At 41.0% G+C, this 18,523-nt stretch overlaps 1 protein-coding gene across 1 annotated transcript in view; it reads right to left on the bottom strand.

The window, feature by feature from the left end:
- LOC135511071 (glutamate receptor ionotropic, delta-1-like) overlaps positions 1-18,523 on the bottom strand; it is a 348,005-nt gene that overhangs the window by 16,944 nt on the left and 312,538 nt on the right. Inside the window, exons 10-12 of the mRNA XM_064932571.1 lie at positions 17,719-17,916; positions 13,454-13,784; positions 9,685-9,823 (exon numbers count right to left, since the gene is read on the bottom strand). Coding sequence (XP_064788643.1) covers positions 9,685-9,823; positions 13,454-13,784; positions 17,719-17,916 — 668 coding nt within the window. The remainder of the gene's footprint in view (positions 1-9,684; positions 9,824-13,453; positions 13,785-17,718; positions 17,917-18,523) is intronic.

Raw genomic sequence — 18,523 nt, 5'->3', positions numbered from 1 at the left:
CAATACATTTTTAGTTTTCAAGAATACACAGTGCACTGGATTCATTCTAAACCAACTCACCCCAGTTAAGCTTCTTAGAAGCATTTGTGATCTAATGCGTAACTTTAGGTATGCAAATGTTCTCTTACTTCAGCTATGCAAACGTTCTATTTTCAAGGTAACTTGGACACAGCACCTCCAAATGCATACCAGCAGAAAACTGAAACTGGAATTTAACCACACAGACAAATATCGCCTTTAGCACTTGAACTTGTGCCTCTGTATCTTTTCAAGTCCTCTAACTTGCTGGAAAGGGATGAAGAAAATAATGCATAGGTGATGTTAAATGCCGTGTTGATGCCTTGTCAAAGAAAAATAAGAATTGAAAAATAAGACTCAATAATGTATCTTCTCCAGTGTTGTTTGTGCACTGTACAATACGTGTATTTTCAGATACTTGACAGGAAAAGTGCCAATTGGACAGGATTATTGCAAATATATGTACAGTGCATTTGGAAAGTATTCAGACCCCTTCACTTTTTCCATATTTTGTTTCATTACAGCCTTATTCTAAAATGAATGAAATATAACATTTTCCTCATCAATCTGCACACAATACCCCATAATATCAATGCGAAAACAGGTTTTAAGAAATTATTGCAACAAAAAAAATCTTGAATAACTTATTTGCATAAGTATTCAGACCATCTGCCGATGAGAATCGAAATTCAGCTCAGGTGCATCCTGCTTCCATTGATTATCCTTGAGGCATTCCAAGAACTTGATTGGAGTCCACCTGTTGTAAATTCAATTGATTGTACATGATTTGGAAAGGCACACACCTGTCAATATATATTTTTTTAACCTTTATTTAACTAGGCAAGTCAGTTAAGAACAAATACTTATTTTCATTGACGGCCAAGGAACAGTGGATTAATTAACTGCCTTGTTCTGGGGCAGAATGACAGATGTTTACCTTGTCAGCTCAGGGATTCAATGTTGCAACCTTTTGGTTACTAGTCCAATGCCCTAACCACTAGGCTACCTGCTGCAGGCTGTTGGGTTGCTTCCTGCTGTTGACAGTGCATGTCAGAGCAAAAACCAAGCAATGAGGTTGAAGGAATTGTTCGTAGAGCCAATTGACAGGTTTGTGTCGAGGCACAAATCTGGGGAAGGGTACCAAAATATTTCTTAAATGGAAGAAGTTTGTAAACACCAAGACTCTTCCTAGAGCTGGCAGCCCGGCCAAACTGAGCAATCAGGGGAGAAGGGCCTCGGTCAGGGAGGTGACCAAGAAGGTGATCAAGAATTCATTCATGATGGCTCTGACAGAGATGGTCGCCTCGCTTAGCGTTCTTAGGAAACTGTGTAGAATTTTGTAATATGTATTATCTCTTACATTGTTACCCCAGGAAATCTTAAGTCTTATTACATACAGCCGGGAGGAACTACTGGATATAAGAGCAACGTCAACTTACCAACAATACGACCAGGAATACGACTTTCCCGAAGCGAATCCTCTGTTTGGACCACCACCCAGTAAAAAGGATTTAATCCCAGTAGCCGACCCAAAACAACGGCGCCACAGAAGGGGCAGACAGAGCGGCCTCCTCGTCAGGCTCCATAGACGTGCACATCGCTCACCGCTCCCGAGCAAACTACTCACCAATGTCCAGTCTCTTGACAACAAGGTAGACGAAATTCGGGCAAGGGTTGCCTTCCAGAGAGACATCAGAGATCGTAACATTCTCTGTTTCACGGAAACATGGCTCACTCGGGATTTGTTATCAGAGTCGGTACAGCCACCCGGTTTTTTAACGCATCGCGCCGACAGAAACAAACATCTCTCTGGTAGGTAGAAGGGTGGGGGTGTATGCCTTATGAGTAAAGATTTGTGGTGTAATCATAACAAAATACAGGAACTCAAGTCCTTGTGTTCACCTGACCTAGAATTCCTTACAATTCCTTACCATCAAATACAACCGCATAATCTACCAAGAGAATTCTGCTTGATTATAATCACAGCCGTGTATATTCCCCCCCAAGCAGACACCTCAACGGCCCTGAAAGACCGTCACTGGACTCTATGTAAACTGGAAACCATATATCCTGAGGCTGCATTTATTGTAGCTGGGGATTTTAACAAAGCTAATCTGAAAACAAGGCTCCCTATATTTTATCAGCAAATTGAATGCTACTGTAACTTTCGCAACGCATACAAAGCCCTCCCCCACGCTCCTTTTGGCAAATCTGACCACGACTCCATTTTTTAAATTTTGTTCCCTGCCTATAGACAGAAACTAAACCTGGAAACGTCCGTGCTTCGGTCTAATTCAACACTAGTCCAACCAATCGGATTCCATGCTTCAAGACTGCTTCGATCACGTGGACTCGGATATGTTCCGGATAGCAGAAGACAACAGATGTATACGCTGACTCGGTGAGCGAGTTTATTAGCAAGTGCATTGGTGATGTTGTACCCACAGTGACTATTAAAACCTTCCCTAACCAGAAACTGTGGATTGATGGCAGCATTCACGCAAAACTGAAAGCGCGAACCACGGCTTTTAATTACGGCAAGGCGACCGGAAACATGACCGAATACAAACAGTGAAGCAATTCCCTCCGCAAGGCAATCAAACAAGCTAAGCGTCAGTATAGAGACAAAGTAGTGTCTCAATTCAACAGCTCAGACATGGATTACAAAAAGACAACCAGCCCCGTCATGGACACCGACATCTTGCTCCCAGAAAAATTAAACAACTTCTTTGATCGCTTTGAAGACAATACAGTGCCACTGACAAGGCCCGCTACCAAAACATGTGGGCTCTCCTTCACCATGGCCAACGTGAGTTAACCCTCGCAAGGCTGCCGGCCCAGATGGCATCCCCAGCCGAGTCCTCAGAGCATGCGCAGACCAGCTGGCTGGTGTGTTTATGGACATATTCAATCAATCCCTATCCCAGTCTGCTGTGCACACATGCTTCAAGAGGGCCACCATTGTTCCTGTTCCAGAGAAAGCTAAGGTAACTGAACTAAATGACTACCGCCCCGTAGCACTCACTTCTGTCATCATGAAGAGCTTTGAGAAACTAGTCAAGGATCATATCACCTCCACCCTATCTACACCCTAGACCCACTCCAATTTGCTTACCGCCCCAATAGGTCCACAGACGACGCAATCGCAATCACACTGCACACTGCCTTAACCCATCTGGACAAGAGGAATACCTATGTAAGAATGCTGTTCATCGACTACAGCTCAGCATTTAACACCATAGTACCCTTCAAACCCTCATTAAGCTCAAGACCCTGGGTCTCGACCCCGCCCTGTGCAACTGGGTTCTGTACTTTCTGTCGGACCCCCTCTAGGTGGTGAGGGTAGGTAACAACATCTCCACCCCACTGATCCTCAACATTGGGGCCCCACAAGGGTGCATTTTCAGCCCTCTCCTGTACTCCCTGTTCACCCACGACTGCATGGCCATGCATGCCTCCAACTCAATCATCAAGTTTGCGGACATCACGGACAAACTGAATTGGTCCACCCACACAGACAGCGTGGTGAAGAAGGCGCAACAGTACCTCTTCAACATCAGGAGGCTGAAAAAATGAGACTTGTCACCGAAAACACTCACAAACTCTTACAGATGCACAATTGAGATCATCCTGTCAGGCTGTATCACAGCATGGTACGGCAACCGCTCCGCAAACAACCGTAAGGCTCTCCAGAGGGTGGTGCGGTCCGCAGAACGCATCACCGGGGGGAAACTACCTGCCCTCCAGGACACCTACATTACCCGATGTCACAGGAAGGCCAAAAAGATCATCAAGGACAATAACCACCCAAGCCACTGCCTGTTCACCCTGCAGTCATCCAGAAGGCGAGGTCAGTACAGGTGCATCAAAGCTGGGACCGAGAGACTGAAAAACAGCTTCTATCTCAAGGCCATCAGATTGTTAAACAGCCATCATTAAGATTGAGTGGCTGCTGCCAACATACAGACTCAAATCTCTAGCCACTTCAATAATTAATAATTGGATGTAATAAATTAGTCACTAGTCACTTTAAACAATGCCACTTTATATCATGTTTACATACCCTCCATTACTCATCTCATATGTTTGTACTGTACTCTATACCATCTACTGCATCTTGCTTATGCCGCACGGCCAACACTCATCCATATTTAGAATATATGCAAATATTCTTATTCCATCCCCTTACATTGTGTGTATAATGGAGTTGTTTTGAAATTGTTAAATTACTTGTTAGATATTACTGCACTGTCGGACCTAGAAGCACAAGCATTTCGCTACACTCGCATTAACATCTGCTAACCATGTGTATGTGACCAATACAATTTGATTTGAGAGGCCGGACATGCAGCACATTGAGCGTTACAAATAGAACCAATTTCTATTTTAGCGTCTGGACAGGAAGACGCTCGCTGATGCACGCGAGCAGTTTGGGTGCAATGATTTGAATCCTTTTGTCACTCTGACAGAGCTCCAGAGTTCCTCTGTGGAGAGGGGAGAACCTTCAAGAAGGACAACCATCTCTGCAGCACTCCACCAATCAGGTCTTTATGGTAGAGTGGCCAGACGGAAGCCACTCCTCAGTAAAAGGCACATAACAGCCCACTTGGAGTTTTCCAAAAGACATCAAAAGGACTCTCAGACCATGAGAAACAAGATTCTCTGGTCTGATGAAACCAAGATTTAAGTCTTTGGCCTCAATGCAAAGCGTCACATCTGGAGGAAGCCAGGCACCGCTTATCACCTGGCCAATACCATCCCTACGGTGAAGCAAAGTGGTGGAGGCATCATGCTGTGGGGAGGTTTTTCAGCGGAAGGGACTGGGAGACTAGACAGGATCGAGGGAAAGATGAACGGAGCAAAGTACAGAGAGATCCCTGATGAAATCCTGCTCCAGTGGACTCATGACCTTAGACTGGGGTGAAGGTTCACCTTCCAACAGGACAATGACCCTAAGCACACAGCCAAGAAAATGCAGGAGTGGCTTCGGGACAAGTCTCTAAATGTCCTTGAGTGGCCCATCCAGAGCCCGGACTTGAACCTGAAAATAGCTGTGCAGTGACGCTCCCCATCCAACCTGCCAAATCTTAAGAGGATCTTCAATGGGAGAAACTCCACAAATACAGATGTGCCAAGCTTGTAGCGTCATACCCAAAAAGACTCGAAGCTGCAGTCGCTGCCAAAGGTGCTTCAACAAAGTAGTGTGTAAAGGGTCTGAATACTTATGTAAATGTGATATTTCAGTTTTTATTTTTCATACATTTGCAAAAAAATATATACAAAAATAACTGTTTTGTTTTGTCATTATGGGGTATTGTGTGTAGATTGATGCGGGGAAAAAACGATTTAATCCAATCAAACAACATTTCGAAAAAGTCAAGGGGTCTGAATACTTTCTGAATGCACCAACACCTTGCTGAAGCAACCATGTACTTGCTTAAGTCTTTAATTAAGTGTTGCTGTAGTACAGGCTGTGGTGGCACAGTCTCACAGTAATGGCTGGAATGGAATAAATGGAATGGTATTGGCACATCAAACACATGGTTTTTCTCTTTTTTTTGGTGGCACATCATGTGAGAATTTCAGGAAGTAGCCCTTTGCCTGTACCACCTTTAAAAAAATTTATTTTACCTTTATTTAACTAGGCAAGTCAGTTAAGAACAAATTCTTATTTTCAATGACGGCCTAGGAATACGTGTCCTTGACTGTCCATGTTTACTGACTTTTTTCTTCAGTGTTAATAATGATTTCTTTGTTAGATTGTAACTACAACTCACTCTCTTGCTGGCCTGTTGCGGTGGCAGAAATAAAAACACTGCTGAAAATAAGAGCTACTGTCACAATGAATTATGAGAGTGCTAAACAACACCCACATATATTTCACCCCTTATTTTTGTTGGCACAAAACTACCTCCACACTTCCATTTGTTTTTATGGGTTACCTTCGGACGAGTCCCGTGACACTTGGGGGTCATAGAACAAAACGATTGAACACCATTATGTTCATGAGCATCTCCCCTTTCCATAGTGGGGTCATATTAGTTTGTAGCTCAAACGGTTCAGACCCTATAGTCAGAAGTTGGCACATCAGCATTACCAACTTCAGACGAGTCCCGTGACACTTGTGGGGGTCGTAGACCAAAACGGAGAACACCATTGTGTTTGTGAGAGTCTCCCCTTTTCATAAAACTGTTGTTTGTAGGCCAATCTGTTCAGAGGCTACAGACTCTTTTGTGAGAAGACTGATGTTCAGGATGTCTCATGGTCTGACAAGCACCACCTGCCACCACAGATGCAGAAGTCCTGATATCTGTAGCTTAAACTGACGGATTTTGATGGGGATTTTGGGGGATTTTTTTATTTTATGCTACTTAGCTTGATGCACAGGTCATGAGAATTAAAACATGTCACAGTGACATTTAGTTAGCATTTGTTATTATTGAATATGACTGCACTGTATTTTCATTTTACTGTTGGTTTATTGTGCAACACGTCTGGGAACATCTGTGAAATATTATATTCCTTAGTTCTTTTAAGTAATGTCTTCATTATAATTGATCAGAAATAGCTCATTTGAGTGTATGTACAGTAAATGAGACACAGATTCACTCATGTTACTCACATTTATTTCTGTCTAGCATCTCTAAACCGTTCACTGTAATGGCTTTGTATGGCCGTAATTGCTTTGGATGGCCAATTCCACCCCCAAACAAAACACATTGCTACGTAACTTTCTGACAATGCATTGAAGCAGCACTCGTTAAAATGGTAAGATCAATAGAAATACCCCAAAATGACGTTTATCTACAGTGCAGTATTTCATGGCGAGTTTAAAATGCAACAGTTATGCTGCATCATGTACAATCACCAGAGGAACAGACTGTTGCTTTGTCTTCAGTTTTTCCCCTGAGATAAAGGTAATAAACAAAACATTGTATTTTATGACCTTGGCCAGTATTGACCATATAACCCACATAATGTGTTAATTGTGTTGATGAACCTTGATAAGGCGGCATAGATAACTGCCTACATAACCAGCCAAGGGTTAACAGCCTTGCCAATTAATGTTACGTTTCTTAAGAATGTGGGTGTATTTTGTGTTGCTTATCATAGTTATTATTCTTCATGCTGATATCCATGTATACTGTATACTTAACATACTGACTATGTTAGCTGAGAATTTACGTTATGCATTGTATGAGTCATTGAGAATTGTTTGTGCATTTCAAAACTCAAGTGACCAACACTCACATTTGTATGTGTCTCAGCTAGGCTAAGCATATTTAATTGTGTTCCCTCCAATTACTTAAGAACCAGCATATCCATTTGCACATTTCGAGACTACGACATTAGACCAACTATCTGGCAAGGATGCTGACGTATTTCTTAATCCCTATCACTAGACCTGATATGCTGCATTGTAGTTTACTTCAGTTCTATTTTCAGGTTGTATTCATGAACGAGAGTCTGGATTGGACTGTTGCTTCTGTGTTCCATGTCCCTCCACGTAGAGTTCTGTAACATGAACAGTACATCATTGGCAGAAAACCTGAGATCCTTCAGATAAGGCAGAATTATTAGCTACAATGACTGTGGAATCAAATCCAGTATCTCTCTTCCCTTCTCTGTGGCCTTCTTGACCTTGGCCACCCCCCACCCCCCCTTTCCAGGATCTACAGTAAGAGAACTTGACAGGTGAGAGCAACACAAGAGATATACACAAGTGTATTTTGCTTCTCTCTCATTTTGACAATTCAATGTAATGTGTAGTTTGCTAATGATATCACACGTATGCCTACATACTGTATAACTGAATCGTCAAACAATGGACTGTGGGCATGCTTCCTTTAATAACACTGTGGAAAGTGATTGACAGTTTGCTAATGGAACACCTATTGTGTGTCTGATTTTTTTTGGTGTGGCACATATATCTGATACGCCCTATGCCCACTTCCTAATGCACTCCCTGCTTCCCCTCCATTCAACCCCCCCTGAAGCCAACATCAATACAGCAGACACAGTCATTAGGTGTAATGGTTGAGTGGAGATTCAAATCCATTTCAGGGGGGCACTGCTACATTCTCTCCCCCTTTCCCCCACCCTCTCCTCCTATGTCTTTGTCTCTAATGTCATTAATGCCTTCTGATGTGTTGTAGGAATCACATCAGCTTGACAGTGTTAAATGACTTACTGTGATCTCTGGCTCTAGTCTAAAGGTGCTTGTCTCGGTGCTGATGATTTTATAAATTGGTTTTCAATTGCAGTGCACATTTTTATGGATGTGCTAATATCAGGAGATGGGCTGCGCTGAATACTTGCATCTCAATTCCTTAAAGGAGCATTAAGGAAATGTTTTGGCAAAAACATTCTTGACCATGTTGCTATCATGAAGTGACACAATACTGTTTATATTGGTGTGATTTCTCTAAGGGTTGATTCAAAGGGAGATTTTGCTGTGCAGATTTTCCTCAGTGCATATTTGATTGTACTCAAGCCCAGAGCTAATAACTTGCCAACTGTCTATTATATGTTTGTCTGCCCAACAAACAAACCCTGGTTACTATGATACATGAGTTAATTAGTCAATTAGTGTGAAGATTAGAAGAGTTTGTCATATTGTTCTGCAGAGCGACAACAATCTGAAGCGATAAATTGAATCCCAGTCCTTTAATGTCACCTCTTCACCCTGAGGCATGGTGATTACAGTCTATCTTCTTTCAATAGAGAACGCGAGGGAATTATCACACCAATATTCATTACATTGAGTTTATGGAATGATTAAAGCGAGCAAATGTTGGCTGATGGGGCTGATAGCGTTTATTGTTGAAATCATTCCTGCCGTCTCGAGACTAGATTTGGCCCCAAGACAATATAAATATATCTTCTGTAATCTTATCCATCTTCTGACTGTGTTACTTCTACTCTCCACATCTGTACAGAGACACACTCATTACATCTGAGCAGAATAAAGACTTTGTCCACTAATATTCCAGTCTTGTACTAATGGGCGCTGTGATTGTGGGTACAGATTCTTGAACAATAAGCCATTATATAAAAGATCTATTTAGCATTCCTCCCTGTAACCCACATGTGCTATTTGCTCGACACCGGACCGACTAAACACAATCAAACACTTCTCCGCCTGCCCTTCAGGAAAGGAGTGTGCTAAATTGGATTTATTGACAAATAACATTTGGACTGAGGAGAGCAAACTTGTTATAAGGAGTGGGTCATGAATTACAATTGTGTGTCATAGGCTGCGTTTAGACAGGCAGCCCAATTCTGATCTTTTTTCCCACCATTTGGTCTTTTGACCAATCACATCAGGTTCTCACATTAGATCTTTATCAGAGCTGATCTGATTGGTCAAAAGACCAATTTGTGAAAAAAAGATCAGATTTGGGCTGCCTGTCTAAATGCAGCCCTAGTCCAAATTTATGTCAACAGCCTGCCCAACTTGAGTGTTCGGCATGTCTAAATCCACATACATGGGTGAGATCTAACCCACAAAGACAAATAACACCAGGGAATTGGCAGTTCAGGTCAATGCCTGAAAAGGCAAGACTTACCAGTATCCTACCACCAGGAAATCATGACATCAGACACTGAGTCTTACATATGGAAGGATACACTGAGCAACAGAGTTGAAAACTGTTGATAACATACCGTACAGCGTTGTCCATCCGGGACACAGTGAGGTAGGCTGCCAGATTGGCCGTGTAGGAGGAACACACAATGAGTGTGAAGAGCCACCAACTGCCCATGACGATACGCAACGCCACGGAACCCAGGATGGAATCTCCCCCTAGGAACACAACAACATAAGATATATTGTACGGTATGAAATCTTGAACAATAACATTATGCAGATTAGATTTATTGTTTGTGATATCGCAACTTATTGCACCATTGTTCTGTCGGTTATATTTTAGCCTGTTGGTTCTATTGAACTGGTGTATATTTATAATGTTTCTGTATTTTTTAGGACCCCTTGAAAATGTCAATCATTTCTTCTGCTCTGTCTCACCTCTCTCTGTATCAAGATACTTCATCTCACTATTTCTAAACGTCTCACTGTATCTCTCTCGCTCTGTCCATTTCTGACTCAATTTTGAGCTTTTAACCCTCCATCTACCAACAGCTTTTCGTTCACAATGCCACTGTTTGCCCAGGCAGCTAGAGGAAGATCCATCTACGAGACAAGCTTTTTCATATCCGTCTCTCTCTCTCCCTGTAGCAGAGGTCTAAGCACTCTGTTTAACTACACAGGAAGAAAATGAGGAAATATCTATGTGAATTCTGATTTTGAAGACTAAAACCACAGAAATGTCATCTGAGAGATTCAGGGTGTGAGAAAAAAAAGCCCATTCATTAGTCTCCAAGTGTCACTATCAATGATATACCTTAGAACTGTTTATAAAAAGAAGACAACCAGAGTAATATTGTGTTCAAGCCTCAGTGAGCTTAATTAAATTGGCTTTGAGGCACTTATGCCAAGGTCAAGAGGTTCCAGGAGATTTGTCTCCGAGAGGCGTTTGTGGAACATGATCTAAAGGCACAATGTCATAGGGTCAAATATAAATATTTTTAAATGAAAAAATGTATATTTATAAATATATATATACACACAGGACATGACCAGTATGTGGACACCTGCTCGTCGAACATCTCATTCCAAAATGATGCGCATTAATATGGAGTTGGTGTCCCATTTGTTGCTATAATAATTCTCTTCTGTGAAGACTTTCCACTAGATGTTGGAACATTGCTGCAGGGACTTGCTTTCATTCAGCCCCAAGAGCATTAATGAGGTTGGGCACTGATGTGGGGTGATTAGGCCTGGCTCGCAGTTGGCGTTCCAATTCATCCTGAAGGTGTCGATAGGGTTATGACTTCCCTTCACTGGAACTAAGGGCCTGTCTGTATGTGTGGCATTCATAGGGACATAACAAAACCATGAAAAACAGCCCCAAACCATTATTCCTCCACCAAACGTTACAGTTGGCACTATGCATTGAGGCAGGTAGCGTTCTCCAAACCCAGATTTGCCAATCGGACTGCCAGATATGGATTAGTGATTCATCACTCCAGAGAACGCATTTCAAGGAGTGTCCACATACTTTTGTTTATATAGTGTGTGTATACAGTGTATACATACATATATATATATATATATATACACACACACACACACACACACACACACACACACACACACACACACACACACACACACACACATACACACATACACACATACATACATACATACATACATACATACATACATACATACATACATATAAATAAATAAATAAATAAATAAATATATATTACAAGAAATCTCTGCCAAGATTTAGAATGACATTATAAAGATTTAAACCTTGTCACAATCCTCCACTCTACAGTAGAATCCATATTTATCAACACAATTGCATCATTCTCGAAAGAGAGACAGATATGCCATGCCCCTGAGTGAAACACAAAGTGCCAATAGAAGTGCCCAAGGTCAACAAGTGAAAAGGAAAAAATGCAAGGATCCAGCTTTCCCAAAATATAGTTGCCGATTCGGCTTAAAAAGGTTGCCGGCAAAGTGCCATACTTTGATAGATGTTGTTGAGGGTTTGACAGAGGTTGCTGAAGGAGTCAGTTATTCATATCTTAGATGCCTGGATCCAGATCAGACTCAAATACTTGATATTCCTTCAGTCAAAGGAACCCTTAAAATGCTATAGCGGAAAGTGGGCTCCATGCTTCAAATGAAACCCCTCTGTGCTGTTGTCTGTATGTGTGGCATTCATAGGGACATAACAAAAGCTAATTTGATTGTTTTTATTGTCTGGTTATGCACTGTACCAGTTATAAGTTTGGACACACCTACTCATTCAAGGGTATTTCTTTATTTGTACTATTTTCTACATTGTAGAATAATAGTGAAGACATCAAAACTATGAAATAACATGTGGAATCATGTAGTAACCAAAAAAGTGTTGAACTAATTCTTCCAAGTAGACACCCTTGTCTTGATGACAGCTTTGCACACTCTTGGCATTCTCTTAATCAGGATTGTGGAGGCCAGGTCATATGATGCAGCAATCCATCACTCTCCTTCTTTGTCAAATAGCCCTTACACAGCCTGGAGGTGTGTTGGGTCATTGTCCAGTTGAAAAACAAATGATAGCCCCACTAAGCGCAAACCAGATGGGATGGTGTACCGCTGCAGAAAGCTGTGATAGCCATGCTGATTAAGTGTGCTTTGAATTCTAAATAAATCACAGACAGTGTCACCAGCAAAGCACCCCCACACCATCACACCTCCTCCTCCATGCTTCATGGTGGGAACCACATGCGGAGATCATCCGTTCACATGCTCTGCAAACCAAAAATCTCAATTTTGGACTCAGTCCAAAGGACACATTTCCACCGGTCTAATGTCCATTGCTCATGATTCTTGGACCAAGCAAGTCTCTTCTTATTATTGGTGTCCTTTAGTAGTGGTTTCCTTGCAACAATTTGACCATGAAGGTTTGATTCAGCAGTGTCCTCTGAACAGTTGATGTTGAGATGTGTCTGTTACTTGATCTCTGTGAAGCATTTATTTGAGCTGCAATTTCTGAGGCTGGTAACTCCAAGGAACTTATCGTCTGCAGCAGAGGTAACTCTGGGTCTTCCTTTCCTGTGGCGGTCCTCATGAGAGCCAGTTTCATCATAGTGCTTGATGGTTTTTGAGACTGTACTTGAAGAAACATTCAAAGTTCTTGAAATTTTCCAGATTGACTGACCTTCATGTCTAAAAGTAATGATGGACTGTCATTTTTCTTTGTTTGTTTGAGCTGTTTTTGCCATAGCCTTATTTGGTAAAAGAACAAGTCCATGTTATCTCCTGTATACCACACCTACCTTGTCACAACAAAACTAATGCATACATTAACTTTTAAGAAGGCACACTTGTTAATTGAAATGCATTCCAGGTGACTACCTCATGAAGCTGGTTGAGAGAATGCCAAGAGTGTGCAAAGCTGTCATCAAGGCAAAGCGTGGCAACTTTAAAGAATCTCTAAAATAAAATATATTTTCATTTGTTTAACACTTTTTTGGTTACTACATGATTCCATGTGTTATTTCATAGTTTTGATGTCTTCACTATTATTCTACAATGTAGAAAAATGAAAAATATTAAGAAAAACCCTGGAATGAGTAGGTGTGTCCAAACATTTGACAGGTTCTGTATATATATACATCTAGCCATCTATGGATCTATCTATGTTGGTGTCATATTGCTGCCAACGGAAGGAACCACAATGGTAAAAAGTCGCTGTCTTGTTGTTGGTGATATTGTAACAAGTAAGCATTTCACTATATATGAAGCAACTTTGCTGCAAGATGCTGGTGTACCCTATTTATTTTTCTTTTGATGCCCCATTACCAAGCTCACCTTGCTGTACAAAGGCTCCGTAGACAATCCAGATGGCGCTCTGGAGGGAGGTGGACACAGAGGTGGCCTGGTGTCCCCCTGGGGGATTCTGGGAGCGGACTGACTGGACGCGCCTCAGGATGAAGATCATGACCCCAACCACGGGGATGGCGGCTGCGATGCACGCCCACACAGCCAGGTCAAAGGGTGCCAGGAGAGAGAAAATATTGATCTTCTCCTCTGACTTCCTCATCAGAATCCCCACGGAGTAGTCCAGGTAGCGCTTGCTAAAGTCCACCACGCTCTCCCTCTCTGGAGTTATGGTGATGGCTGATACTGCCAAGTCTGCTCGCTGTGGATAGATAGAGAGAGACATCAGTTACAGCCATGGCATTTAAGATGTTGGTTCAGAGATAATAATCTGTTTGTTGATGTTTGCCATTTCATTTTATCTTGAGGCCAAAGTCACAGAGAAAAGTGGATAATAACACTGTAAAATGTCTGTGTTGTGGATTTTTCGTTTGTTCTTTGTATGGGCTTGAAATGAAAGCGACAAGATTTTGCCCTCTGTTATTTCTTTCTTTCACACTTCTTGTTCTATTTCACACAACAGAAGGCCGTGCAGAAAAGGATGGGAACACATTTGATAGATTTATATATCGCAATGTTATTTTTCGATGATATTATATCAATATTTGACTCCAAGTATCAATTTGTATTTAATGAATAAATAAAAATAAGTAAAATAAAAATAAATAAAAAATAAAAGAATCCTCAGAAGTTATACTATAGGTAGGGTTATACTATAGAAGTTATACTATAGGTAGGGTTATACTATAGAAGTTATACTATAGGTAGGGTTATACTATAGAAGTTATACTATAGGTAGGGTTATACTATAGAAGTTATACTATAGGTAGGGTTACACTATAGAAGGTATACTATAGGTAGGGTTATACTATAGAAGTTATACTATAAGTAGGGTTATACTATAGAAGTTATACTATAGGTAGGGTTATACTATAGAAGTTATACTATAGGTAGGGTTATACTATAGAATACTATTATACTATAGGTAGGGTTATACTATAGAAGTTATACTATAGGTAGGGTTATACTATAGAAGTTATACTATAGGTAGGGTTATACTATAGGTAGGGTTATACTATAGAAGTTATACTATAGGTAGGGTTATACTATAGGTAGGGTTATACTATAGAAGTTATACTATAGGTAGGGTTATACTATAGAAGTTATACTAAAGGTAGGGTTATACTATAGAAGTTATACTATAGGTAGGGTTATACTATAGGTAGGGTTATACTATAGAAGTTATACTATAGGTAGGGTTATACTATAGAATACTATAGTTATACTATAGGTAGGGTTATACTATAGAAGTTATACTATAGGTAGGTTTATACTATAGGTAGGGTTATACTATAGAAGTTATACTATAGGTAGGGGTATACTATAGGTAGGGTTATACTATAGAAGTTATACTATAGGTAGGGTTATACTATAGAAGTTATACTATAGGTAGGGTTATACTATAGGTAGGGTTATACTATAGAAGTTATACTATAGGTAGGGTTATACTATAGGTAGGGTTATACTATAGAAGTTATACTATAGGTAGGGTTATACTATAGGTAGGGTTATACTATAGAAGTTATACTATAGGTAGGGTTATACTATAGGTAGGGTTATACTATAGGTAGGGTTATACTATAGAAGTTATACTATAGGTAGGGTTATACTATAGGTAGGGTTATACTATAGAAGTTATACTATAGGTAGGGTTATACTATAGGTAGGGTTATACTATAGAAGTTATACTATAGGTAGGGTTATACTATAGAAGTTATACTATAGGTAGGGTTATACTATAGAAGTTATACTATTGGTAGGGTTATACTATTAGGTAGGGTTATACTATAGAATTTATACTATAGAAGTTATACTATAGAAGTTATACTATAGAAGTTATACTATACGTAGGGTTATACTATAATGATTTATCCGTTATTTTACCAGGTAAGTTGACTGAGAACACGTTCTCATTTGCAGCAAAGGCCTGGGGAATAGTTTCAGGGGAGAGGAGGGGGATGAATGAGCCCATTGTAAACTGGGGATTATTAGGTGACCGTGATGGTTTGAGGGCCAGATTGGGAATTTAGCCAGGACACCGGGGTTAACACCCCTACTCTTACGATAAGTCCATGGGATCTTTAATGACCTCAGAGAGTCAGGACACCCATTTAACATCCCATCCGAAAGACGACACCCTACACAGGGCAGTGTCCCCAATTACTGCCCTGGGGCATTGGGATATTTTTTTAGACCAGAGGAAGAGTGCCTCCTACTGGCCCTCCAACACCACTTCCAGCAGCATCTGATCTCCCATACAGGAACTGACCAGGACCAACCCTGCTTAGCTTCAGAAGCAAGCCAGGGTGGTATGCAAATAGTAGTTATACTATAGGTAGGGTTATATTATTGAAGTTATTGATGTTATACCATAGGTAGGGTTATACTATAGAAGTTATACTATAGGTAGGGTTAGTTAGTGCTAGTCAGCTGTACCTGCATCAAAACTCTGGTATTTGTCATCCTATAGCTTGTTCTCCATCTTCTTTTTAAACAGTGAGCCAACATGTTTTCAGCTCTTCTATTTCCCTACTGATGAAACAACGTTTTCTCATGCTCTCTCTCATCTCTCTGCAGCAGACATGGAGTGAGCAATAAGTTTGGAACATCAAATTGCCAAAAAACTTGCAGTATCGAATCACAATACATATAGAAGTGTAAGAATCACAATACATATGGAACTGAGAATCACAATACATTTGGAACTGTGAGAATCACAATACATATAGAAACGTGAGAATCACAATACATATAAAAGCGTGAGAATCACAATACATATAGAAGCGTGAGAATCACAATACATATAGAAGCGTGAGAATCACAATACATATAGAAGCGTGAAAATCACAATACATATAGAAGCGTGAGAATCACAATACATATAGAAGCGTGAGAATCACAATACATATAGAAGCGTGAGAATCACAATACATATAGAAGCGTGAGAATCACAATACATATAGAAGCGTGAGAATCACAATACATATAGAAACGTGAGAATCACAATACATATCATATTGGCACCTAAGTATTGTGATAATGAGGTCCCTGGCCCTAACGCAGACCTTTGGAGGTCAGACATTCCACATGGCAATCAACTAAATCCTTTTATTGTAAAGCTTTATTGTAAAATGTAATCTCAAATGACAGAGTTACAGTACACTATCATATGTTGCTCGTGTCCAGTGGTGGTGTACCTGTTTCCCCCTCATTTCACAGCATTGTCACCACTCTGGTAATGGCATGGTTTTGGACACCTGCCACTAGAGTGGGACCCTATGACACAAATCATATGTCTGGATTGTTGGGTTAAACACTAGTTCTCTAACTCAAGGCCATAATCAAAGATAAGTTCTCCCTCCATTAAATGATGTTGTCCGCAGATTATCGTTAGCATGAAGGGCTGAAAAGTAGCCCACCTGGGCTACATTCTCTGCAGCAAGCTCACTTACAGGAAATAACAGGGACTTGCACATTGTGCAAACGATCGTAAAAAAGCCAACAACAGTCTTATTTCTACTGGTTATTCTCTACTCCATTGGGTGATATAATTGTCCCCTGCACACTCACTCCCCCCCTGCCCACTCACTCCCCTACTGTTAGCATTGTCAGCCTGCTGAGTTGAAGTCCCTCCTGCACTGGTGGGACTGCTTTGTCTGGAGCAGCCTGACTGTCAACCTGATGGCCAGACTACAGTGACCCACTCTGATGCAAACATAATTTGGCCATAACAGATCTGTCAAAAAAGCGAGCCATCACACTGAAGAACATTGGGGCGGCAGGGTAGCCTAGTGGTTAGAGCGTTGGACTAGTGACCGGAAGGTTGCAAGTTCAAACCCTCGAGCTGACAATGTACAAATCTGTCGTTCTGCCCCTGAACAGGCAGTTAACCCACTGTTCCTAGGCCGTCATTAAAAATAAGAATTTGTTCTTAACTGACTTGCCTAGTAAAATAAAGGTAAAATAAAATGTGCGGCGAAGTATCTTTCCAAGAAGGCCCAAACTCTAATGGACTCTACTCCACTACAGTCAGCTTCCAAGGGCTGAGAGAACTGCAGCAAGATGATGTCCCCAGAGCAGTCAACAGCAAACCATCGATCAACAGTACAAACTCCAGTTGTGATTGACAGACTTACCTTACTGATGAGATCGCCGATCATGCCGTTCCAGGAGCCATTTGAGGTAGGAGAGCCATACTTCCCATCAGCCACTTGGTAGATCTCATACTTGAAGCCCAGAATCTTGGCCAGAGAATCCAGAACATCGATGGAGAAGCCTTTGTAGCGTTTAGGTTGGCCAAGGATGTTCTCAGCTACCATCACAAAGGGATCCTCCTGTGTGATAACATAAATAACAAGACATCAGTTGGGCTTAGAAGTACAACTTAACTTTAACTACATGACTTGGCTCAACATCCTTGTGTAGCCAAAAGTTAAAACACTACTGTACATTTTACAGAGTTGTGTCTGTGTGCATTAAATCACAGTCCCATCATTTGCCAAAAGGCTAGCCTAGTTTCATTAACTGGTCCAGTTCAACCGACAGGTAGAACAGTATTTTTGTCATTTAGGACTTTTGTGTGACAACTTTCTGAAGACTAGCTGGAGTTTCTAAGTCAAACTTCATCTTCATAACAAGTCTTCTGGGTGGTTGTTGACCTGTAACACCCATTACTGTGGATATGTGACACTTCATCAGGCAGAAAATACCACTCTAAATTTACTGCGGTAAACCATGGCTCTTCTTTATGGGAGAGAATGTCAGGGCTGAACTGAATGGGTGGAAAAGTGAGTTGAGGAGGAAAGCTGCTGGGGTGGACTGGAAAAACGACATGATTAAATGGCACTGCCAAGAGGAAGCCGAGCAGAACTTATTTGAATAAATATGGAGCAGGTAAATCTTGTGTGAAGAGAGAGAACAGAATGTTACTGGACCAGCAGC

Source organism: Oncorhynchus masou, chromosome 23 (genome assembly GCF_036934945.1).
Source record: "Oncorhynchus masou masou isolate Uvic2021 chromosome 23, UVic_Omas_1.1, whole genome shotgun sequence".
Taxonomy (NCBI): Eukaryota; Metazoa; Chordata; class Actinopteri; order Salmoniformes; family Salmonidae; genus Oncorhynchus; species Oncorhynchus masou.
The sequence above is the reverse complement of the archived record's forward strand: the minus strand, read 5'-3'. Positions and strand labels throughout refer to the sequence as shown.